This window comes from Pleurodeles waltl, chromosome 9 (assembly GCF_031143425.1).
Source record: "Pleurodeles waltl isolate 20211129_DDA chromosome 9, aPleWal1.hap1.20221129, whole genome shotgun sequence".
Classification (NCBI taxonomy): domain Eukaryota; kingdom Metazoa; phylum Chordata; class Amphibia; order Caudata; family Salamandridae; genus Pleurodeles; species Pleurodeles waltl.
The window spans coordinates 156662059-156688665 of NC_090448.1; the positions used below are offsets into that span (position 1 = coordinate 156662059).

General features: G+C 47.0%; 1 protein-coding gene across 2 annotated transcripts in view; it reads left to right on the forward strand.

Moving 5' to 3' along the window:
* Nucleotides 1-26607, forward strand: part of APPL1 (adaptor protein, phosphotyrosine interacting with PH domain and leucine zipper 1) — a 221717-nt gene that overhangs the window by 135026 nt on the left and 60084 nt on the right. For both annotated transcript variants that reach the window (XM_069206469.1, XM_069206468.1), the window contains one exon: nucleotides 2879-2928. In XM_069206469.1, coding sequence (XP_069062570.1) covers nucleotides 2879-2928 — 50 coding nt within the window. The remainder of the gene's footprint in view (nucleotides 1-2878; nucleotides 2929-26607) is intronic.

Consider the following 26607-nt stretch of genomic DNA (forward strand, 5'->3'; position numbering starts at 1 on the left):
GTATGACATGAGGGTAGATGAACTACACTTCTGTAGTGCTTCCCTCTTATCTAGTTTCTAAGCACTAACATAACACAACAGAAATGCACTTCTGAGGTCAAAGAAGACTTTTATTGTTGTTAATTCTTCCCCAACCACAATATTTATGAATGACGAATTAGTAGCTTTCAAGTCCGCGTTAATCAAACAAAATATATCAGTTTGCAATATACACAGCAGGTTATATTTATAAGATATTGAATGCAAAGCAAAACAAATACTTCACCGTGTGGGAACTATCTACAGCTTCATCTTTTTAAGGTCTGCAAGCTGATGACCCCTGTCAGCCGCGAGAAAGAGAGATTCATCTACCCACACGGGATTGCTGGCAGCCTGCGCCAAGCTCCAGCATGAGGTCCGGCAGATTCGAATCTGACCCTCTGCAGCCTGTGTCATTCGTTACAAAGGTGTGCCCCCTCCTCTCAGACCTGGGAAACTGAGCAAGCCTTTTGGAGACTGGCCAGGTCTCCAAGACTACTCCTGTTCCCAAGCTCAAGCGAAGAAAAAACAACACCCATGTACTCTCTCTTATCATGTCTAGTCTACTGTGAGAAAAACATCTTGGTTCTCTGGTGCAAAAACACAGCTTGGAAAAATACAGCTTGGATTCTCAACTGCAATGTCTAACTCCACGTTAAAGGCAATAGGCAGCTAACCTAAATATCAAATGCAATGTCTAGTGTCATGTCAAAGCCAATAGGCATCTAAGCTGAATACAAAATGCAATGTCTTATATCATGTCAAAGCCCATAGGCAGCTGAGCTGAATACAAAATGCAATGTATAATATCATGTCAAAGCCAATAGGCAGCGGAGCTGAATATAAAATGCAATGTATAATATCATGTCAAAGCCAATAGGCAGCGGAGCTGAATATCATGTCAAAGCCAATAGGCAGCGGAGCTGAATACAAAATGTAATATATGATATCATGTCAAAGCCAATAGGCAGAATATCTAATAGCATGTCAAAGTCAATAGGCAGCTAAACTGAATACAGAAAGTAATGGCTAATGCCATGTCAAAGCCCATAGGCGGCTCAACTGAACAAAACATACCATGTGCTACTGGTGAACATTGAGCAACTAATATGCGCAGTGGTGAAACACAAAGTCATTGGTCAAAACAAAACTTTATCAAATGGCAGTACAACTTCCTTTTAGCTTCTGCTCTCTTCAAAGTGTTTTCAAATTTAGTGTCTGGATTACCTCACTGGCGAAAAGCAGTGCTCTACAAATCCACCTTATATTACATTACAGTGATAATGTGATCTGTCGTGTGAAACCTTTTTCCCAGGATGTATACCTGATTTTCACCTCACATGGGGTATTTCTCAGCCAGCTTTTCTGTGAATTCTTACCCTTCAAAAGGAGAGGATAGAATGCCTAGACAGGACCATAAAAGGACAATTATTCACTGAATTGTCAGATTTGCTGGATTCTAATTGGAAGACAGTGTGTACTTCTTCTTGCAAATTCCTCATGTTAATAATTTTTGAAGGTGCAAGACTGGAACCGGAAACTTTTTCTGCCTAGCAGTACCTCTCCAGTTTGGCAAAGTGGTGACACACAACTCCAATCACGGCTTTACCCACCCAAGAAATAACAAAGCCTGTCAGTATACAGCAGGGCACGGGTGTCATTTCCGTACATTTTGCCACACCCAATAGAGACTTACATAGAGAAACCAAACAGCGAAATAACACCAGACAGTAGAACAACATAAATATAAAATTGAGTATGTTGGAATCTTAGCATGCAGAGCCATAATTCAGAAGGAAAGAGGGAGGTATCTGACTTATAAATGAGGCCCAAAGGAGTGCCCACAGGAGCACAGAACTGAGAAGTGCTTATTAACCAAGGAAATCATGCAGCACAGCCTTAGCGAAATATCCACTGCTTTGAGCCGGAGCTGCCACCTAATTGTGCTTGATAAAGGTTGCATACCTGTGGAAAGTTTCTTTATGATGAATATGGCAATGCCCACAGATTCCTTGTCACCCCTCCACTCTTGAGGATGATAATGGTTTAGAGTTTATCTTCCTTGCTTCACTCTACATAGCCTCTTTGGGTATGTGCTGAATAACTGATCTCATTGGCTTCAGCAACATCATATATGGGACTTTGACATCACTTATGTCAGTTAATACTACTGAGAAACAGTCTAGTGCTAGCCGAGAGCCTTAACATAAGGTTCTTATTAGGAATATGTTTAAAGCTGTCACATTAGAAAGAACATTACTGAAGGAAAGTAACTTGTGCTTTACATTTCTGAGTGGACTTTGTCTGCCCAGCCTCCCCCATTTTTCAACCATCAAGTCTCCAGTCTTTGAAGGACTTCTCATCCAACACTACTAAAAGGGAAAGGAAATCAATTTTTAGAAAGTTCTTATTTCTTAACTTCTGTAGTGTTTTTGTGATTGGTTTCTGATAAAAGGGTCATATGGGCAATTTGTTTCAGAAGCTTTCTCCAACTTGGTGCATTTGGGCCAGTGCCTTTCACTTTCAGGTTTCATCTAGTAATATAGAAACCTGAGTTGAATCACATGGTAGTAATTAGATACATTTGGACAGGCAAAGCCTGCATTCTGTTTGAGCAACTTCAAAAGACATCTTAAAATTAAAGTATTTGTGTGATGTGAGAGATTTAATGTGTGGAACGCTTTATTAACTTAGTATAGTCACAATTTTGTGTTTTACCTTTCTGCTGATTCCTTCAATGCAATGTAATTGTTCTGAAACATGAGCAAAAACAGTGATGTCCTTTTGTTGTAGATGATTTTAGGCAAATATTCCAATATTTACATTAAATTTCTTTTAAAAACTGTAAACATTTTTTCAGAAGAACAAATCCCTTTGGTGAATCAGGAGAGACAAAGCCTGAATCTGAGGGTAAGGTTTGAAAATTGATTGTAAGATATAAACCTGTACCTATAAATAAATAAATGTTGTCTTAATCGCATTTAATTACTTGTAATAATTCCAGCAAGGTACATGTTTCTTTAAATATTGTACCTTTGAGTTCATTATATACTTAAAACGTCCTCAGATCACCTATCTATGTGAAAATGAGTGGAACTGAAACAAGATGTTTTTTGCCAAGAAACCGAACAGAAAAATTGAAGTATTAGATTTTTTTCCAGCTTTGTTTTTGTTCCCCTCCTCCTGTAATGCTGTAGATTGTCAATGCCCGAAGCATATGATGGCAAAGCAAGTCGGTTTTAGAAAGTGGTACTAGCTGATGTTCTCAGAATATCTGTATACTATGTCCAGGAAGTGGTAGCTGCAATCCTAATAATACTTGTGTTCTCCATACATTCAAAGATTTGTAATTACATACTTTGCATGAAAGCATTTGTCTACATTTAAGAGGCTCATACAGACAAAATGTTGCATGTTGGATTAGTTGACTCTGTGGATTGTTTTTTGGTTTCATATTCCTCAATCACCAATGCTTGATGGAGCTATGGTATGTTTGCAAGAATTGTGTATTGAATTTGTAAGTAGGATGGACTTAGTAAACATTTCATTGTTTACCATATAAATGTTAGCTTTAGCATTGATTTATTGTAGCCAGATTGCCTGTTGTGCTACAGTTCGCCTGTTGTATCATAGTTACACAGTAACTATCGAACCTTTGCTTTTCTTCAACCCATATTACAGTCTAGCTTGAAATCTGCCATAACGCTTATCTTTCTCAGGATTTCAAGCTTGACCAATGATTCAACAAACTTTACTTGGGTATTGTCCCAGTAGTAGTAAATTCAGCAAGAATTATGTAGACAAAAGAAATAACCTTAAAAGGGGTCTTCGGTGAGCCTACAAACACAGACTGTTACTATATTTACAAGAATGTGGAATATGCTGTGAAATAGAGCCATTTTGACTTCATAGAAGGCTTATAGTAATGAGTGCAAGAGGCACAAAAGTGTGCACCCTTACATCCCTCTCTGTAAGATGTTGTCCTAGGCTCTGTATACTTCACTAAGCAGGCTCACACTACCAGAATATGGAAACCATTGCTGAGGCATCTTGTGGTCCAGTCACCAAGGGTCATATGAAGGGGTGTGGCTTGAACTTGAACTCCACCCCCACCCTTCTCAGTTGCATTTTTCCTGCTCCACCATAGAGGTTCACTCATGGCAGAGTTTCCTCTCCAGACAATAAAATTGACAGACAGGTTTTTTTTTTTTTACACCAATATCTTACCTTCCTGTCCACCATTTTGCTCCTTCAAAATAGATGGATGACATACCTTAAATTGATGACCAAGGTTAAAAGCTGAACATGGGAGAAAATCTGAGTTGGGGTCAGACTCACCTGGGTGAAAGTCAGACACGAACGTAGAAGAGGGACTTACTAGACAGTTTGCTCATGATCATGACACATCCTGGACCTCTACTTTAACACTTCCAACCCCAAGCCTCTCAAACCCACCCCCTCCCCTGACAGAAATATATCTTATAGAAGCAGTGTGATACTCAGCTGAACATGAGTCAGTCCCTATTCCTTTACATCATCAACCGCAGGGTTTGTATGTGACCAGCTCCCTTGCCTATTTTTAGATATGGTATGGTAAGGTATGGTATGTTCTGAGAATCCGCTCACTCTAGAGACAGAATAAAAACTAACTGGCCATCCTTTCATGGAAACATGTTTTGTCCACCATTCTTGATGTGTTGTCTATGTTTTTCAAACTGTGGCAACTGTTAATATTTAGCATTTTGTTTTACTATTTTCATTGAAGACATACTTTTACTGTAGACTGCTGTAGGAGAGTTGAATCGTTTTACCCAGTCAGTAAATTGGTGCTTTGAACTCTTTTTGAGTTCTTCACTGTCTGCCCTATGTCGAAAAGAGAAATACTGATAGCATTGTCTCCAATCTACCGCTTGGTAAAGTGTTTTGCAATAGTCATGCATTTCTAATCATTCTTAGAAACAATTGATTGTCAAAGGTTACGTGCTGTGGTGAATTCGAAGAATGGGCCAGTCAATTATTTATTGCTCATTTTCCTTAATGTAACACACAGGTCAGAAGAGTCTTATATCCAAGAATGCTTATAAATAAATAAAATACAATGGCTAAAAGACAGTCTTGAGGAATTTCAAGCAACAGTGGAAGATGGATGCTGAATGCGAGGCTTCTGTTTTCGCTGATTTGTGTCACCAGTGTAGACTGGCAGATGAGAAAAGAGAAACAGGAACAACAAAGTCTGTTATAGTGTGAGATACATATTTGAAAAACAGACTTAATGAGGGATAGTTTGCTTTCCTTAAGACTCTATATTACCAAGTGACGTGTCAACACTAGACTACCCTGAAATAGCAGAAAAGCACTCAAAATGTTTCAAAGAGGTAACATACTAGAATGGGAACTGTTATGTTTCAGTTCATAAATAAGCCACCATATGCAAAGCCCTTTTTCTGGGATGTGAATCCCACAGCGGTTACAGGGAAGTATCTGTGGTGAGTACTATCGCTTACCGATTGTCTCTGCCACAGATACTGTTGCACTTCTAATTACTCCCTTTGTGCACTTAACTACTCAGAAGTGCTGGGGAAGAGTGCTAAAGACTACAGGAGATGGTGAAAGGTTTGACACTCGTACACTGAGTAAGAAAATGAATTACTTTCATATAACTGCTCTTTTCTAGTACTGGTATCTTTCATAGATTCACATGCTTGAATCATTCCCCGTCGTCAAAGTGGGTGTCACACGGTACCATTAAATAGCACTATAGAATGCCTACATAGAAATACATGTTAAAGGACATTCACTTTAATAGCTTATTCACATCATTAAAAAAGACCCAAAGTCCAGCCAATCAGGCGACAGCTCCCTTTAGAACCCTCATCACAGGCTCCAGTCCCATAGATTTTTCAGCATAAGTGTGATATAAATAGAGGAAAACTGAGGGGAGCCTCTGTGGGGAGGAGGGTGGGTTGCATGTGAATCTATGAAAGATGCAAATACTGAAGAACTGCAGTTACAGGTAAGTAACTCTTTTTTTTTTTCTCCAGTATTGGATCTTTCATAGATTCACAAGCTTGTATCAGGGTAGCAACCAGTTACTGTACTTATAAACAGTTTATATTATGAGCACAATTTGCAGATGGTGGGCAATATAATATATATGTTCGATGGCATGTGTAGCTGCAGATACACATGCTTTGCATAGTCCGCCATCTAGTGTTGGGCTCGGAGTGTTACAAGTTGTTTTTCTTCAAAGAAGCTTTTTCGAGTCACTAGATCGAGTGACTCCTCCTTCATTGATTGTGCGCATAGGCATTGAGTCCTTTATTAGATTGTTTTCTTTCCGCCGTCGGGTTTGGATGTGTTCCCTCTCGCTTCAGTAGATCTTGGTTTGGTACTGTCTGAACTCTATTGTTTCCTTCAACGTCAGTATAGTTTTCGAACGCGTTTTCTGACACAGACGACATCAGACGTCAAATAGACAACGGCGAAACATCAGCCCTCATCCTCCTGGACCTATCTGCCGCCTTCGACACAGTCTTCCACCGCACCCTGAAAACCCGCCTCCACGAAATCGGAATCCAAGGAAAAGCCCTTGACTGGATCATCTCATTCCTCTCCGGCAGAACCCATAGAGTCCGCCTCCCCCCCTTCCGCTCCAAAGCCACCGATATCATCTGCGGAGTCCCCCAAGGCTCATCCCTCAGCCCGACGCTGTTCAACATCTACATGGCCCCCCTCGCACAAGTAGCCCAACAACACAACCTCAACATTCTCACCTACGTCGACGACACCCAGCTCATCCTCTCACTCACCAAAGACCCGCGCACTGCCAAAACCAACCTCCACGAGGGAATGGAATCCATTGCCGAATGGATGAAAAACAGCCGTCTGAAACTCAATTCGGACAAGATGGAGGTCCTCATCCTAGGACCCAACCCCTCCGCCTGGGACGACTCCTGATGGCCTACCGCACTAGGAACCCCACCGACACCAACCAACCACGCACGCAACCTGGGCTTCGTCCTCGACTCCTCCCTCACCATGTCTAAACAGGTCAACGCAGTCTCCTCTTCTTGCTACAACACACTCCGCATGCTCCGTAGGATCTTCAAGTGGATCCCGATAGAAACAAGAAGAATGGTGACACAGGCCCTCGTCAGCAGCAGACTAGACTACGGCAACGCACTCTACACAGGCATCCAAGCAAAAGACCTACTACGCCTTCAACGCATCCAAAACGCCTCCGCCCGGCTGATCCTCGACGTACCCCGCCGCAGCCACATCTCCCACCACCTGAGAAACCTTCACTGGCTCCCCGTGGACAAGAGGATCTCTTTCAAGCTTCTCACCCACGCTCACAAAGCACTCCACGACACCGTACCAACCTGCCTGAACAACAGACTCAGCTTCTACACCCCCACCCGTCAGCTCCGCTCCACCAACCTCGCCGTCGTCCCCCGCATCCAACAAAAACCTCAGGCGGCAGAACCTTCTCATACCTCGCCGTCAAAACCTGGAACACGCTCCCCACCAACGTGCGACAGACCCAACACCTTCTCACCTTCAGAAGGCTCCTCAAGACCTGGCTCTTCGATCAGTAACATCAGCTCAGCCCCCCGTGCCTTGAAACCCTCACGGGTACGTAGAGCACTCTACAAATTCAATGATTGATTGATTGATTGACTCGATCCGTTTGTAGCGTTGGGATTGATTAAACGCCCCTTGGGACACCCTTGCCGTTCTTGTGCCTACTACATCACATGCTCATAGATCGCACTCCATTTCGATTCTGCCCTCAATGCCACGCCAAGTTCCCCTACACCGACCAACACTCGGTGTGTAACCTCTGCCTCTCTCCAGATCATAAGGAAGAAACCTGCGAGGTGTGCCGATCCTTCTGATCCAAGAAGACTTTACAGGATCGAAGAGCAAGATGGCTAGAGATGGCATCGAAGTCGATAGAACAAACGCCCAACATTTTCAGTGAGGAACAGGCGCAAACTGCAGTCTCCATCACAGACTCTGACTCCGACCGTGACTCAGATGAGGACAGCCAAGTTATTCCTGCGGCGCAGTACGTGACTACATCAGCCCCTTCCCATCACAAAAAACTGTTTAAAAAGTCACAGAAGGCCTTAGGTCCACCACTGCTTGCCGGCCATGGTCAGACCCGAAAACTACATCTCATCGACCGACCCTTGGGTTCGGTGTCAAAAAAGACCAAATCACACTCCACCGAACAGACTGCCACGCCTGTTTCGGGATCAGGTCGTAAGATGGAAGCTTCCACGTCCGAACCGAAAAGGCTACATACCACCTCGTAGCGGAAACAACCAAGCTCCTCTTCGGAGCTGAACATTTTTCCATCTGCTTCAGAAACCAAATTTTTGGCCCGTTTAATGCAGTCTATCACCAAGCTTTCAGAGCATTAATTTGTGAGAAGTAAACCGGTCCATCTTCAGAGGAGTCAACAGACATTAAACCCATTCTTGAGGTCCTGGACCATAAGCAGAGGAAAATAGAGATCCAAAAGGATACGGGGAAAATGATTGCCTCTGCTCCTCCTATAACCAACAGAAAACTGTCATTCCAAGAAAGTTTGGAACCTGTCCCTTCACTGGCGAAAATATTTAAACACAAAGAGAAGCCAAAGACAGTGCATCAGTCTTCTCCACCACATTCGCCTCTACTTTTCACTTCTCCACCACCACCACCTTCACTCAGACAGTTTTCGGCACAATCTCTTGTCTCCTCACACAGGGATTATATGGGTGATAATCCTCATAATATGGATCCATGGGATAGGTAGGATTCTGATCCAATTCCATCTAATGACCTTGATTTGTATCCAACAAGGCCATCTCCACCTGAAGACACCAGGGCCTATAATCAGGTCATTGCCAGAGCAGCCACATACCATAATGTGCAGCTGCACTCTGAGGCCATAGAGGATGATTTCCTGTTTAACACCCTTTCCTCTACACATAAGCAGTACCAGTGCTTGCTGATGTTACCAGGCATGTTAAAACATGCTGATGACATTTTTAAAGCACCGGCAAAGGCTGGGGTACTGACACCTCGGGTGGATAAGAAATATAAAGCTGCACCATCAGATCCAATTTTTATGTACAACCACCACCTGATTCTGTTGTGGTCAGTGCAGGTAGGAAAAGGGTGAATAGTCAATACACAGGGGACGCTCCTCCCCCTGATAAAAAAAGCTACAGATTCGATGCAGCAGACAAAAGAGTGGCAACTCAAGCTGCAAATCGGTGGCGGATTGCCAAGCTCTCTTAGCCAGGTATGACAGGGCCCATTGGGAGGAAATGCAGGAGTACCTTCAATATCTCCCTACAGAACACCAGAAAAGGGTACAGCAGGTAGTGGCAGAAGGCCAAGCTATTGCCAACAATCAGATTAGATCTGCACGAGACGGAGCTGACACCGCAGTTAGAGGAATTAATACTAGTGTTATGATCAGAAGGCATGCTTGGTTGTGGTTCCCATGATTCAAACCTGAAATACAGCAAGTGGTCGTTAATATGCCATTTAATAAACCGCAACTATTTGGCCCTGAGGTGGATACCACCATTGAAAAATTAAAAAGGACTCCAATACAGCAAAGGCCATGGGTGCCCTTTACACAACACCCTTTCTGGGCACTTTTCATAAGCCTCAGTTCAGAGGAAGTTTTAAACCCCGAACATCAGAGGCCTCTACGTCCCAACAAAAACAGGGACAACAGTATTATTCCAGGGGATCTTTCAGAGGCTCCTATAGAGGGCACAGTTTAAAAGGTAGGGGCAAATCCTCTGCAACAAGAGGTGCCTCCACCTCATCAAAGCAGTGACTTTCTCTCCATCCCCACACAGCACACATCTCCTGTGGGAGGAAGACTGCAATATTTCCACCGTCATTGGCAACAGATGACATCAGATCGATGGATACTGTCAATTATCCACAATGGTTATTGCCTAGAACTCATCTCCACTCCACCAAACATTCCCCCTAGTTCACATATGTTTTCTCCCATACACACTGTTCTGTTAAAACAAGAGGTCGAATCTCTTCTACTCAGAGGTGCAATAGAGGTAGTACCCATCAATCAACAAGGAACAGGAGTATATTTGTTACACTTCCTCATACCAAAAAAGGATGGCACTCTCAGTCCAATCCTCGATCTCAGACCTCTCAATCAGTATAGTCTCTCAGAGCATTTCCACAGGGTCACTCTTCAGGATGTGATCCCTTTGTTACAAAAACAAGACTACATGACCGAATTAGATCTAAAAGATGCTTACTTCCATATTCCTATACATCCAGCACACCACAAGTACCTAAGGTTTGTAATAGCAGACAAGCACTACCAGTTCAGTGCTACTCTTTGGAGTAACACCAGCACCAAGAGTATTTACCAAATGCCTAGCAGTGGTTGCAGCATACCTGAGAAGACAGTGTATACACGTCTTTCCCTATCTAGACTGCTGGCTAATAACAGCCAGTACCATTCAAACTTGTCAGCGAAACACACAATCAATACCCCACACAGTCTAGGGTTCACAATTACCAGAAGTCTCACCTTTAGCCAGCACAAATACAAGCATCTCTGGGAGCAATTCCGAACACTCGGTGAGCATTAGCTTTCCCAAACCCACAAAGAATTCAAACGTTCCACAGTCTCATATCTCAACTCAAATACAATCAAACCTACAAAGTAAGGTTTATCATGAAACTCTTGGGAATTATGGCATCCTGCATATCAATAGTGTCCAATGCACATCTAAACATGAGACCCCTGCAATGGTGTCTCTCACAGCAATGGTCTCCGGCATAGGGTCAACTTCACGAACAAGTGTTGTTGGACCGCCATACTTACAACTTATCAAAGGGGCGGACATTTCAAGACCCTGTGCCACAGACCATAATCACCACAGATGCATCAATGACAGGTTGGGGAGCCCGTCTCGGCAATCTTACAATACAGGGAGAATGGGACTTAATCCAACAGGCTTACCACATAAACCACTTTGAATTGCTGGCAGTGTTCCTATCAATCAAAGCATTCCAGCCACAGATCACACACAAGACAGTTTTAATAAGGACAGACAACATGACAACAATGTATTATCTGCAAAAACAGGGGGGGGGGGGGGGGGCGGGCAATCATCCCAATTGTCCCTTCTAGCACAAACAATTTGGAAGTGGGCAATTCACAATCGCATTCACCTACTAGCAGAGTACATCCCAGGGATACACAACCAACTAGCAGATCTCTTAAGCAGGACTCCGCAACAAATACACAAATGGGAGATTCACCCACAAGTAATCCAGCAGTACTTTAACATGTGGGGAACACCAAACATAGACCTTTTCGCACCAAGCGAAAACGCAAAATGCCCAGACTTCACATCCAGGTACACACACCCTCGATTCAAGGGGAAATGCTCTATGGATCAATTGGTCAGGGATATTTGCTTACGCTTTTCCCCCTCTCCCGCTAATTCCGTTTGTAGTCAACAAGATCCGTCACGCTTCCCTCACTATGATACTCATAGCTCCCCCGTGGGCACGTCAACACTGGTACACAACAATGTTGGATCTATCTGTAGTACCACATCACAAGCTCCCAAACAGACCAGAACTATTGACTCAAAACAAGGGTCCAATCAGACATCCCAATACCAATATGCTCAACCTGGCGATTTGGCTCCTGAGGTCATAGAGTTTGGATATCTACAGCTTCTATCAGAATGTATGGGACATTCTAAGGGAAGAACGTAAACCTACAACTAGGCAGTGCTATGCAGCTAAATGGAAACGTTTTGTGTATTACTGTCAACCCAAAAACATTAATCCACTTAAAACATCTGTACAGGATATTGTATGCTATTTGCTTTACTTACAAAAATAAAATCTTGCATATTCATCTATTAAAGTTCATTTAACAGCAATATCAGCCTACCTGCAAAACAGACAGCATATCACTGTTTAGAATTCCAGTCATAAAAGTTTATGGAAGGCCTTAAAAGAGTTATTCCACCGAGAGCTCCACCAGCTCCAGTCTGGAATCTTAACATTGTGCTCACAAGGCTTATAGGTCCACCATTTGAACCCATGCGTTATTGTGCACTTCAGTTTCTCTCATGAAAAGTTGCTTTCCTGGTAGCAATTACTTCCTTAAGAAGAGTAAGTGGAATTCAAGTATTCACTTTAGAAGAGCCCTTCTTCCAAATTCACAAACACAACATAGTACTTAGGACAAATCCAAAATTCCTACCCAAAGTCGTCTCACCATTTCACATCACTCAGTCAGTGGAATTGCCAGTCTTCTTTCCACAGCCAGATTCAGTTGCTGAAAGAGCTCTCGATCTCAAAAGAACTCTGTTGTATTATATAGACACAAAAAAAGATGAGACCTTCCCCGGCGCCGGGCCACCTTCGACTTCGGTGGGGCTTATTCGCCCCAGGTCGGAATCAGGCCCTTTTTCTTATGGGTACAAATATGGGGAGGAATTGGAGGGGTCCCTGGACCCTTATGAATACCAGGGTGACCCTGCTATGGACTGGGCGAAGCCAGTGGTCTGGATACTTCTCCTGACTCTGGCATGCTGTCTCCTCCTACCGTGGCTACAGCAGAGGGAGCAACTTATGGTATGATGGTCAGTGGGGCAGCTGAGGTCCTTGGTCTCGTGCTTCCCACTGTTGTGGTCAGGTCTAATCTCCTGACGGAGGTGCTTCAGCCTGGGCTTATACTTCAGAACCCCTTTTACCTTTTAACAAACCCCTCACCGATGTCCTTTTGGGTACATGGTCCAAACCCAACACAGGGGCTCCTGTGAATAGGACTATCGCACGCCGCCATCGGTCCGCTCCGAACGACCCTAAATTCCTGTCCCAACACCCCACGCCTGAGAGTCTTGTTATCCAGGCTTCCTCTTCTTCAGGCGCAGTCCCTTCGGCACCCCCGGCTAGGGAATCCAAAAGGCTGGAACAGTTTGGTAAGAAGTTGTTTTCTTCCTCCAGCCTTGCGCTGCGGTCTGTGAACACCGCATGTCTTTTGGGCCGCTATACCCACTCTTTGTGGGATACGGTTGCGCAAGTCCTGCTGCAGATCCCAGAGGAGGCCCGTGCTATCATATCCGAAGCTGTGAACGATGGCAGAGATGTGGCAAAGTTCACAATCCGTTGTGGACTGGACACGACCGACTCTCTGGGAAGATCAGTTGCTACAACGGTGGCCTCACGACACCATGCCTGGTTACTTACTTCTGGTGTTTCGGGGGATGTCCAACAGTCACTCATGGGCATGCCCTTTGATGGCTCCCGTCTCTTCGGAGACAAAACAGACTCGGCCTTGGAGATATTCAAGGATTCCCAGGCTATGGCTCAGTCCCTCGGTCTTTCCTCGGCCCCTCGCCCACCACAGTCCGCTTTTCACCCCTTTCGTGGCCACGGAAGGCGCTCCCTGTTGCATCCTCCACACAGCCACTGTGCCTCGCACGCTGGTCAGCCTATGCGTGGTCGAGGACACAGAATCCCACGTGGCTATGGGACAGGGAACCATAGGTCTGTCCAGTCCACCTCTGCCTCTGCTGCAGCATCCAAACCCTCCTAGTCCGTCCCCTGGTTCCTGTCCAGTTGGTGGCAGGATTCGCCATCACCTGCCCCACTGGGAACATATCACCACGGACAGGTGGGTTTTGCAGATCGTTCGAAAGGGCTACTCCCTCCCTTTTAAATCTGCTCCACCACCCATGCCACTATCCTTCAGTCACCTTCCAGAGGATCATTTGGCGCTTCTCCGCGAGGAAGTCACAGCTTTCTTGGCCAAGGGAGCTATAGAAAAGGTCCCTGTGCCAGAAGTAGGTTGTTGTTGTTATTCCCACTACTTTCTGATACCAAAGAAAGACAAGGGCTTGCATCCTATCCTAGACCTTCGGGATCTAAACTACTTCCTCAAGAAGGAGAAATTCAGAGTGCTCACCCTGGCTCAGGTTTTGTCTGCCTTGGGCCCAGGAGGCTGGAAGGTAGCGTTGGACTTGCAGGACGCTTATTTCCATATCCCCATCCTTCCTGCCCACAGACGTTACCTACGATTCGTGGTAGGTCACGAGCACTTTCAGTTTACCGTGCTCCCTTCCGGCCTTACCAGCGCCCCTCGGGTGTTCACGAAAGTGATGGAGGTGGTTGCAGCTCATCTGCGCAGGTTAGGGGTTTCAGTTTTCCCTACCTCGACGACTGGCTGTTGAAGACGGACTTGCCCCAGAAATTCGTCTCCCAACTTCAGACTACGGCGAACCTCCTGCACACGCTAGGGTTCACTATAAATGTGCCGAAGTCACACCTGATCCCCTCTCAGTCGCTCCCTTTCATCGGAGCGGTTCTGGACACAGTGCAGTTTCAGGCTTATCCTCCCGAAAAACAAGTCCAAGACATTCAGGCTATGATTCCGATTTTCGGCCTCGGTCTTGGGTTTCAGTGAGACTGACTCAGAGGCTGCTGGACCTCATGGCCTCCTGCATCCTACTAGTAACACATGCAAGATGGCATATGCAGGCTCTGCAGTGGGACCTGAAGTTCCAGTGGGCACAGCATCAGGGGGAATCTCTCCGACCTGGACCAGATCTCGGAGGGGACTGCAAAAGACCTGCAGTGGTGGCTTTCGAATCCGCATTGGGTCCATGGCAGATCCCTCTCCCTTCCCCAACCAGATCTCTCTATAGTGACAGATGCGTCACTTCTGGGTTGGGGTGGCCACATGGGAGAGGCGGAGTCGGTGCTCCATATCAATCTGCTGGAGCTCCGGGCGATCAGGCTTGTGTTGAAAGCATTCCTTCCCTTTATCAAAGGGAAAGTGGTGCAGGTGTTACCGCCATGTGGTATTGCAACAAACAGGGCGGAGTAGGGTCCTGGACCCTTTGTCAGGAGGCACTGCACCTCTGGACATGGCTGGAACATCAGGGCATTACCCTGACAAACTCAGCCGTCGATGCACAGCCAGTCACGAATGGCATCTCCATCCGGAGGTGGCGCAAGTTCTCTTTCAGCAGTGGGGAGAGCCTTGGTTAGATCTGTTTGCCTCCACAGAGAACACGCAATATAATCTGTTTTGCGCGTTGGAGTTGCCAAGGCGGCACTCGCTCAGAGACGCTTTTTGTCTTGAATGGAACTCCGGCCTCCTTTCCTCCTATACCTCTTTTGCCCAGAGTTCTCAAGAAAATCAGGAACGACCGGGCCCAAGTCATCTTGGTGGCTCCGGACTGGGCAAGGAGAGTGTGGTTTCCAGAGCTATTGAGCATGTCCATCGATCCTCTACTCAGGCTGCCTCTTCGGGCAGATCTTCTGTCGCAGCAACAGGGGATGGTTCTTCATCCGAACCTGTCCAACCTCCGCCTTCATGCGTGGAGATTGAGCGTCAACAGTTGACGGCTTTTGCCCTTCCACTCGAAGTCTGCAATGTTATCTTGGCAACCAGGCCTCCATCAACTAAAACTGTATACGCCTGTCGTTGAAATACATTTGTGGCATGGTGTACCAACAAATCTGTTGATCCCCTTTCTGCCCCTCTATCCGAGGTTCTTCTGTTCATTCTTTCTTTAGCCCAGCAGGGTTCTGCTTTGGGCACCCTTAAAGGGTATTTGTAAGGAAATGCCTCCTTGGCATGGTTACCCCCTGACTTTTTGCATTTGCTGATGCCAAGTTATGATTTGAAAGTGTGCTGGGACCTGCTAACCAGGCCCCAGCACCAGTGTTCTTTCCCTAAACTGTACCTTTGTCTCCACAATTGGCACAACCCTGGCACCCAGGTAAGTCCCTTGTAACTGGTACCCCTGGTACCAAGGGCCCTGATGCCAGGTAAGGTCTCTAAGGGCTGCAGCATGTCTTATGCCACCCTGGGGACCTCTCACTCAGCACATACAGACTGCTTGCCAGCTTATGTGTGCTAGTGGGGAGAAAAATGACTAAGTCGACATGGCACTCCCCTCAGAGTGCCATGCCAACCTCACACTGCCTATGGCATAGATAAGTCACCCCTCTAGCAGACCTTACAGCCCTAAGACAGGGTGCACTATACCACAGGTGAGGGCATAGGTGCATGAGCACTATGCCCCTACATTGTCTAAGCAAAACCTTAGACATTGTAAGTGCAGGGTAGCCATAAGAGTATGTGGTCTTGGAGTCTGTCAAATACGAACTCCACAGCGCCATAATGGCTACACTGAAAACTGATGCCAGTGTGCACTTTATTGAAAAATACACCCAGAGGGCATCTTAGAGATGCCCCCTGAAAACATACCAGACTCCAGTGTGGGCTGACTAGTTTTTGCCAGCCTACCACACACCAGACATGTTGCTGGCCACATGGGGAAGAGTGCCTTTGTCAGGAACAAAGCCTGTACTGGGTGGAGGTGCTTCTCACCTCCCCCTGCAGGAACTGTAACACCTGGTGGTGAGCCTTAAAGGCTCACCCCCTTTGTTACAGCGCCACAGGGCATCCCAGTTAGTGGAGATGCCTGCCCCTCCGGCCACTGCCCCCACTTTTGGCGGCAAGGCTGGAGGAGATAATGAGAAAAACAAGGAGTAGTCACTCCCCAGTCAGGACAGCACCGAAGGTGTCCTGAGCTGAGGTGACTCTTACTTTTAGAAATCCTCCATCGTGCAGATGGAGGATTCTCCCAATAGGATTAGGGATGTGCCCCCCTCCCTACCGGGAGGAGGCACAAAGAGGGTGTAGCCACCGTCGGGGCCAGTAGCCATTGGCTACTGCCCTCCCAGACCTAAACACACCCCTAAATTTAGTATTTAGGGGCTCCCAGAACCGAGGAAGATAGATTCCTGCAACCTAAAGGAGAAGAAGGACTGCTGACCTGAAGCCCTGCAGTGAAGACGGAGACGACAACTGATTTGGCCCCAGCCCCACCGGCCTGTCTCCCTACTCTGAAGAAAACTGCAACAGCGACGCATCCAACAGGGTCCAGCGACCTCTGAAGCCTCAGAGGACTACCCTGCATCTAAAGGACCAAGAAGCTCCTGAGAACAGCGGCCCTGTTCAAGAAACTGCAACTCTTTGCAACAAAGAAGTAACTTTTAAAGACCACACGTTTCCCGCCGGAAGTGTGAGACTTTCCACACTGCACCCGACGCCCCCGGCTCGACCTGTGGAAAACTAACACTACAGGGAGGACTCCCCAGCGACTGCAAGCCCGTGAGTAGCCAGAGTTGACCCCCCCCCCGAGCCCCCACAGTGACGCCTGCAGAGGAAATCCACAGGCTCCCCCTGACCGCGACTGCCTGCTTCAAGGAACCCGACGCCTGGAAACCACACTGCACCCGCAGCCCCCAGGACCTGAAGGAACCGAGCTCCAGTGCAGGAGTGACGCCCAGGCGACCCTCTGCCTAGCCCAGGTGGTGGCTACCCCAAGGAGCCTCCCCTGTGCCTGCCTGCATCGTTGAAGAGACCCCTGGGTCTCCCCACTGATTCCTATTGAAAACCCGACGCCTGTTTGCACTCTGCACCCGGCCGCCCCTGTGCCGCTGAGGGTGTACTTCCTGTGCCTACTTGTGCCCCCTGGGGCCCTACAAAACCCCCCTGGTCTGCCCTCCGAAGTCGCGGGTAATTACCTGCTGGCAGAGGTGAACCGGAGCACCCATATTTCCATTGAAGCCTATGTGTTTTGGGCACCACTTTGACCTCTGCACCTGACCGGCCCTGAGCTGCTGGTGTGGTAACTTTGGGGTTGCCTTGAACCCCCAACGGTGGGCTACCTTGGACCCAACTTTGAACCCTGTAAGTGTTTTACTTACCTGTGAACTTAACATTTACTTACCTCCCCCAGGCACTGTTGATGTTTGCACTGTGTCCACTTTTAAAATAGCTTATTGCCATTTTTGCCTAAACTGTACATGCTATTGTGATTATTCAAAGTTCCTAGAATACCTGAGTGAAATACCTTTCATTTAAAGTATTGTTTGTAAATCTTGAACCTGTGGTTCTTAAAATAAACTAAGAAAATATATTTTTCTATATAAAAACCTATTGGCCTGGAATTGTCTTTGAGTGTGTGTTCCTCATTTATTGCCTGTGTGTGTACAACAAATGCTTAACACTACCCTCTGATAAGCCTACTGCTCGACCACACTACCACAAAATAGAGCATTAGAATTATCTCTTTTTGCCACTATCTTACCTCTAAGGGGAACCCTTGGACTCTGTGCACACTATTTCTTACTTTGAAATAGTATATACACAGCCAACTTCCTACATTGGTGGATCAGCGGGGGGGTACAAGACTTTGCATTTGCTGGACTACTCAGCCAATACCTGATCACACGACTAAATTCCAAAAATTGTCATTAGAAACTGATTTTTGAAATTTTAGCTATTTTTCTAAATTTTTAAAAGTCCTGCTAGGGCCTTGTGTTAGTCCCTGTTAGCATTTCTTTTAGAGTTTAAAAGTTTTGTAAAAGTTTGGATTAAGTTCTAGAAATAGTTTTAGATTCTTAAAAAGTATCCCAACTTTTAGAGAAATAATGTCTGCTGCAGAAGAGACAGTGGTGGAGCTCAACCTCACACCTTACCTGCATCTTAGGATGTCAGAGTTAAGGACTCTCTGCAGAATCAAGAAACTAAAAAGTGGATCAAACCCTACCAAAGTACAGCTCCAGGAGCTCTTGGCAGAGTTTGCTTAAGACAACCCCTCTGAAGATATCCTTACAGAGGATGAAGCTAGTGAAGTGGAGGACAATTTCCCCCCCTCCACTCCTAGTTAGGGAGCCGAGGGTTCCTCAAACCCTTACTCCACAAGTGATAGTCAGAGATGCTGCTTCTCCCACAGGGGAGTCCAGCAACTCTGGAAGCATTGAGGGCAGCCTCAATGAAGATGACCTCCTGTTAGCCAGGATGGCCAAAAGATTGGCTTTGGAGAGACAGCTCCTAGTCATAGAAAGGGAAAGACAAGAGATGGGCTTAGCTCCCATCAATGGTGGCAGCAACTTAAATAGGGTCAGAGATACTCCTGACATGCTAAAAATCCCCAAAGAGATTGTAACAAAATATGAAGATGGTGATGACATCACCAAATGGTTCGCAGCTTTTGAGAGGGCTTGTGCAACCAGAAAAGTAAACAAATCTCACTTGGGTGCTCTCCTTTGGGAAATGTTCACTGCAAAGTGTAGGGTTAGACTCCTCACACGCTCTGGAAAAGATGCAGAATCCTATGACCTCATGAAGGCTACCCTGATTGAGGGCTTTGGATTCTCAACTGAGGAGTACAGGATTAGGTTCAGGGGGGCTCAAAAATCCTCACGCCAGACCTGGGTTGATTTTGTTGACTTCTCAGTCAAACACTGGATGGTTGGATTCATGGCAGTGGTGTAAATGATTATGATGGGCTGTACAATTTATTTGTGAAAGAACACCTGTTAAGTAATTGTTTCAATGATAAACTGCATCAGCATCTGGTTGACCTAGGACCAATTTCTCCCCAAGAATTGGGAAAGAAGGCAGACCATTGGGTCAAGACTAGGGTGACCAAGACTTCCACAGGGGGTGACCAAAAGAAAGGGGTCACAAAGACTCCCCAGGGGAAGAGTGTGGAGACATCCAAGGGAAAAAGTAAAGAGTTTTCTACAGGGCCCCAAAAACCTGCTCAGGAGGGAGGGTCCAAAGCCTCTTCACAATACAATTTTGGGTACAAGGGTAAAAACTTTGATCCCAAAAAGGCCTGGTGTCGTAGCTGTAATCAACAGGGACACCAAACTGGAGACAAGGCCTGTCCCAAGAAAGGTTCCACTTCTACTACTACTCCAGTTAGCACTGGAATAGCCAGTCTCCAGGTAGGATCAACAGTGTGCCCAGAGCAAATCAGGGTTCACACTGAAGCTACATTAGTTTCTGAGGGTGGGGTGGACTTAGCCACACTGGCTGCCTGGCCCCCTAATATGCAAAAATACAGGCAGCAACTCTTGATTAATGGGACTAGTGTAGAAGCCCTGAGGGGTACAGGTGCCAGTGTCACAATGGTGACAGACAAACTGGTTTCCCCAGGACAATACCTGACTGGACAAACTTATCCAGTCACCAATGCTGGCAATCAGACTAAAGTACATCCCATGGCTATGGTAACTTTAGAATGGGAAGGGGTCACTGGCCTGAAACAGGTGGTAGTCTCCTCTAATATCCCAGTAGACTGTTTGCTTGGAAATGACCTGGAGTCCTCAGCATGGGCTGAGGTAGAACTCAAAACCCATGCAGCCATGCTGGGTATCCCTGAACTGGTGTGTGTGAAGACAAGGGCACAGTGCAAGGCTCAGGGTGAGAAAGAGGTGTTGGAGTCTGGAATAATGGCCCAACCCTCCAAGAGAAAAGAAAAGAAGACTGGGGAACCAGCTTCAACACAGCAAAAGAAAAAGAACCTCTCTTCCCAGGAAGAGGTTCTGCCCTCTGAGGGAACTGAGCCCATGGAGTTGGAACCTTATCAGGTTGAACTCTTAGGCCCAGGGGGACCCACAAGGGAACAGCTGTGTAAGGAGCAAGAAACCTGTCCCTCGCTTGAAGGCCTTAGGCAGCAAGCTGCTGAAGAGACCAGAGGAAAAATCAGTGGAACACACAGGGTCTATTGGGAAGATGGACTCATTTACACTGAGGCAAGAGATCCCAAACCTGGTGCCACTAGGAGAGTGGTAGTGCCTCAGGAGTTTAGAGAGTTTATCCTCACTTTAGCCCATGACATCCCACTAGCTGGGCATTTGGGACAAACCAAGACTTGAGAGAGGTTAGTCAACCATTTCTATTGGCCCAACATGTCCCAGAAAGTAAAGGAGTTTTGTGCCTCCTGTGCCACCTGTCAAGCCAGTGGTAAGACAGGTGGCCATCCAAAGGCCCCCCTCATTCCACTTCCAGTGGTGGGGATCCCCTTTGAAAGAGTGGGAGTCGACATAGTGGGTGCACGTGAACCTCCCACACCCTCAGGGAATCAGTATATCCTAGTAGTAGTGGATCATGCTACTAGGTACCCTGAAGCAATTCCCCTTAGGTCCACTACTGCCCCTGCAGTAGCCAAAGCACTCATTGGTATCTTTACCAGAGTGGGATTTTCTAAGGAGGTGGTGTCTGACAGAGGTACCAACTTCATGTCAGCATACCTGAAACACATGTGGAATGAGTGTGGGGTGACTTACAAATTCACCACACCATACCATCCACAAACCAATGGTCTTGTGAAAAGATTCAACAAGACATTGAAGGGCATGATCATGGGGCTCCCTGAAAAGCTCAAAAGGAGATGGGATGTCCTCTTGCCATGTCTGCTTTTCGCCTACAGAGAGGTGCCTCAGAAGGGAGTAGGGTTTTCCCCCTTTGAACTTCTGTTTGGCCATCCTGTAAGGGGCCCACTAGCTCTTGTGAGAGAAGGCTGGCTCTTGTGAGAGAAGGCTGGGAGAGACCTCTTCATGAGCCTAAGCAAGATATAGTGGACTATGTACTAGGCCTATGTTCCAGGATGGCAGAGTACATATAAAAGGCAAGTATAAACCTTGAGGCCAGCCAACAACTCCAGAAGATGTGGTATGACCAAAAGGCTGCTATGGTTGAGTTTCAGCCAGGGCAGAAAGTCTGGGTTCTGGAGCCTCTGGCTCCCAGGGCACTTCAGGACAGATGGAGTGGCCCTTACCCAGTGCTAGAGAGAAAGAGTCAGGTCACCTACCTGGTAGACCTAGGCACTAGCAAGACCCCCAAAAGGGTGATCCATGTGAACCGCCTCAAACTCTTTCATGACATGGCAGATGTAAACATGTTAATGGTTACAGATGAGGACCAGGAAGCTGAGAGTGAACTTCTCCCTGATCTCCTCTCCACTGACCCTAAAGATGGCTCAGTAGATGGAGTGATCTATTCAGACACCCTCTCTGGCCAACAGCAAGCTGACTGTAGGAAAGTCTTACAACAGTTTACTGAGCTCTTTTCCCTAACCACTGGTTAGACACACCTGTGTATCCATGATGTGGATACAGGAGACAGTATGCCTGTCAAAAACAAAATGTTTAGACAGTCTGACCAAGTTAAGGAAAGCATCAAAGTGGAAGTCCACAAGATGCTGGAATTGGGAGTCATTGAGCACTCTGACAGCCCCTGGGCTAGGCCAGTGGCCTTAGTCCCCAAACCTCACACCAAAGATGGCAAGAGAGAGATGAGGTTTTGTGTGGACTACAGAGGACTTAATTATGTCACCAAGACAGATGCCCATCCCATTCCAAGGGCAGATGAGTTAATTGACAAATTGGGTGCTGCCAAATACTTGAGTACCTTTGACTTGATAGCAGGGTACTGGCAAATAAAAATGGCACCAGGAGCAAAAGAAAAGACAGCATTCTCTACACCTGATGGGCACTATGAGTTTACTGTGATGCCCTTTGGCGTAAAGAATGCCCCTGCCACCTTCCAAAGGTTGATGAATCAAGTTCTTGCTGGCTTGGAGTCCTTTAGTGCAGCTTATCTTGATGATATTGCTGTCTTTAGCTCCAGCTGGCAGGATCACCTGGTCCACCTGAAGAAGGTTTTGCAGGCCCTGCAAGCAGCAGGCCTCTCTATCAAGGCATCCAAATGTCAGTTAGGGCAGGGTACTGTGGTTTACTTGGGACACCTTGTAGGTGGAGGCCAAGTTCAGCCACTCCAACCCAAGATCCATACTATTCTGGACTGGGTAGCTCCAAAAACCCAGACTCAAGTCACGGCATTCCTTGGCTTGACTGGTTACTACAGGAGGTTTGTGAAGGGATATGGATCCATAGTGACACCCCTCACAGAACCTACCTCTAAGAAAATGCCCAAGAAGGTAAACTGGACTATAGAATGCCAACAGGCCTTTGACACCCTGAAACAAGCTATGTGCACAGCACCAGTTCTCAAAGCTCCAGATTACTCCAAGCAGTTCATTATGCAGACTGATGCCTCTGAACATGGGATAGGGGCAGTTCTGTCCAAACAAATGATGATGACCTTGACCAGCCTGTTTCTTTCATTAGCAGGAGGTTACTCCCTAGGGAGCAGCGTTGGAGTGCCATTGAGAGGGAGGCCTTTGCTGTGGTTTGGTCCCTGAAGAAGCTGAGACCATACCTCTTTGGTACTCACTTTGTAGTTCAAACTGACCACAGACCTCTCAGATGGCTAATGCAAATGAAAGGTGAAAATCCAAAACTGTTGAGGTGGTCCATCTCCCTACAGGGAATGGACTTTATAGTGGAACACAGACCTGGGACTGCCCATGCCAATGCAGATGGCCTTTCCAGGTTCTTCCACTTAGAAAATGAAGACTCTCTTGGGAAAGGTTAGTCTCATCCTCTTTCGTTTTGGGGGGAGGGTGAGGGGGGGGGTGGTGGTGTAATGAAATGCCTCCTTGGCATGGTTACCCCCTGAATTTTTGCCTCTGCTGCTGCCAAGTTATGATTTGAAAGTGTGCTGGGACCTGCTAACCAGGCCCCAGCACCAATGTTCTTTCCCTAATCTGTACCTTTGTCTCCACCATTGGCACAACCCTGGCACCCAGGTAAGTCCCTTGTAACTGGTACCCCTGGTACCAAGGGCCCTGATGCCAGGGAAGGTCTCTAAGGGCTGCAGCATGTCTTATGCCACCCTGGGGACCCCTCACTCAGCACATACACACTGCTTGCCAGCTTGTGTGTGCTGGTGGGAGAAATTGACTAAGTCGACATGGCACTCCCCTCAGAGTGCCATGCCAACCTCACACTGCCTATGGCATAGATAGGTCACCCCTCTAGTAGGCCTTACAGCCCTAAGGCAGGGTGCACTATACCGCAGGTGAGGGCATAGGTGCATGAGCACTATGCCCCTACAGTGTCTAAGCAAAACCTTAGACATTGTAAGTGCAGGGTAGCCATAAGAGTATATGGTCTAGGCGTCTGTCAAATACAAACTCCACAGAACCATAATTGCTACACTGAAAACTGTGAAGTTTGGTATCAAACTTCTCAGCACAATAAATGCACATTGATGCCAGTGTGCACTTTATTGTAAAAATACATCCAGAGGGCATCTTAGCGATGCCCCCCTGAAAACATACCCGACTCCAGTGTGGGCTGACTAGTTTTTGCCAGCCTGCCTCACACCAGACATGTTGCTGGCCACATGGGGAGAGTGCCTTTGTCACTCTGTGGCCAGGAACAAAGCCTGTACTGGGTGGAGGTGCGTCTCACCTCACCCTGCAGGAACTGTAACACCTGGCGGTGAGCCTTAAAGGCTCACCCCCTTTGTTACAGCGCCACAGGGCATCCCATATAGTTGAGATGCCCGCCCCTCCGGCCACTGCCCCCACTTTTGGCGGCTAGGCGGGAGGAGATAATGAGAAAAACAAGGAGGAGTCACTCCCAAGTCAGGACAGCCCCTAAGGTGTCCTGAGCTGAGGTGACTCTTACTTTTAGAAATCCTCCATCTTGCAGATGGAGGATTCCCCCAATAGGATTAGGGATGTGCCCCCCTCCCCACCGGGAGGAGGCACAAAGAGGGTGTAGCCACCCTCAGGGCCAGTAGCAATTGGCTACTGCCCTCGCAGACCTAAACACACCCCTAAATTGAGTATTTAGGGGCTCCCAGAACCATAGGAAGATAGATTCCTGCAAACTAAAGAAGAAGAAGGACTGCTGACCTGAAGCCCTGCAGTGAAGACGGAGATGACAACTGATTTGGCCCCAGCCCCACCGGCCTGTCTCCCTACTCCGAAGAAAACTGCAACAGCGATGCATCTAACAGGGTCCAGCCACCTCTGAAGCCTCAGAGGACTACCCTGCATCTAAAGGACCAAGAAGCTCCCGAGAACAGTGGCCCTGTTGAAGAAACTGCAACTCTTTGCAACAAAGAAGTAACTTTTAAAGACCACACGTTTCTCGCCGGAAGCGTGAGACTTTCCACTCTGCACCGGACGCCCCCGTCTCGACCTGCGGAAAACTAACACTACAGGGAGGACTTCCCAACGACTGCGAGCCTGTGAGTAGCCAGAGTTGAGCCCCCACAGCGACACCTGCAGAGGAAATCCAGAGGCACCCCCTGACTTCGACTGCCTGCTTCAAGGAACCCGGCGCCTGGAAACCACACTGCACCCACAGCCCCCAGGACCTGAAGGAACCGAACTCCGGTGCAGGGACGACCCCCAGGCGACCCTCTGCCTAGCCCAGGTGGTGGCTACCCCGAGGAGCCCCCCCTGTGCCTGCCTGCATCGTTGAAGAGACCCCCGGGTCTCCCCATTGATTCCTATTGAAAACCCAACGCCTGTTTTCACTCTGCACCCGGCAGCCCCTGTGCCGCTGAGGGTGTATTTTCTGTGCCTACTTGTGCCCCTCCTGGTGCCCTACAAAACCCCCCTGGTCTGCCCTCCGAAGTCGCGGGTAATTACCTGCTGGCAGACTGGAACCGGAGCACCCCTATTTCCATTGAAGCCTATGTGTTTTGGGCACCACTTTGACCTCTGCACCTGACCGGCCCTGAGCTGCTGGTGTGGTAACTTTGGGGTTGCCTTGAACCCCCAACGGTGGGCTACCTTGGACCCAACTTTGAACCCTTTAAGTGTTTTACTTACCTGTGAACTTAACATTTACTTACCTCCCCCAGGAACTGTTGATGTTTTCACTAAGTATCCACTTTGAAAATAGCTTATTGCCATTTTTGCCAAAACTGTACATGCTATTGTGATAATTCAAAGTTCCTAGAATACCTGAGTGAAATACCTTTCATTTAAAGTATTGTTTGTAAATCTTGAACCTGTCGTTCTTAAAATAAACTAAAAAAAAATATTTTTCAATATAAAAACCTATTGGCCTGGAATTGTCTTTGAGTGTGTGTTCCTCATTTATTGCCTGTGTGTGTATACAACAAATGCTTAACACTACTCTGTGATAAGCCTACTGCTCTACCACACTACTACAAAATAGAGCATTAGAATTATCTCTTTTTGCCACTATCTTACCTGTAAGGGGAACCCTTGGACTCTGTGCACACTATTTCTTACTTTGAAATAGTATATACAGAGCCAACTTCCTACAGTATTTATCTGCCATCTCGGCATTTCTTAGGCTACCTGATTAGCCCTCACTCTTTAAATCTCCTATTATGAGTAGATTCCTAAAAGGGCTCACCCATTTATTTCCTTCCGCTCCATTTATCATGCCTCAGTGGGACCTTAATCTTGTACTTATTTATTTGATGTGTACCCCCTTTGAGCCAATGCATAATTGTTCCTTGTGGCTCCTCACCTTCAAAACTGTCTTTCTGGTCACTGTCCCCTCTGCTCGCAGGGTGAGTGAGCTACAGGCCCTTTCCTCAAAGCCTCCATATTTGTCTGTGCACCCTGACAAAGTCGTGTTGTGCACTAGGGCTTCCTTCCTTCCTAAGGGGGGTTTACACCCTTTCATGTGGGCCAGTCCATCACTTTGCCTACTTTCTTTGCACCCCCACATCCTTCCCATGAGTAGGAGAGACTCCACCGTCTGGACCCAAAGAGAGCGTTGGTGTTCTACCTCAATCGTTCTAAACATTTCCGGGTGGACGATCAACTCTTCGTTGGGTATGTGGGTGCGAAAAAAGGG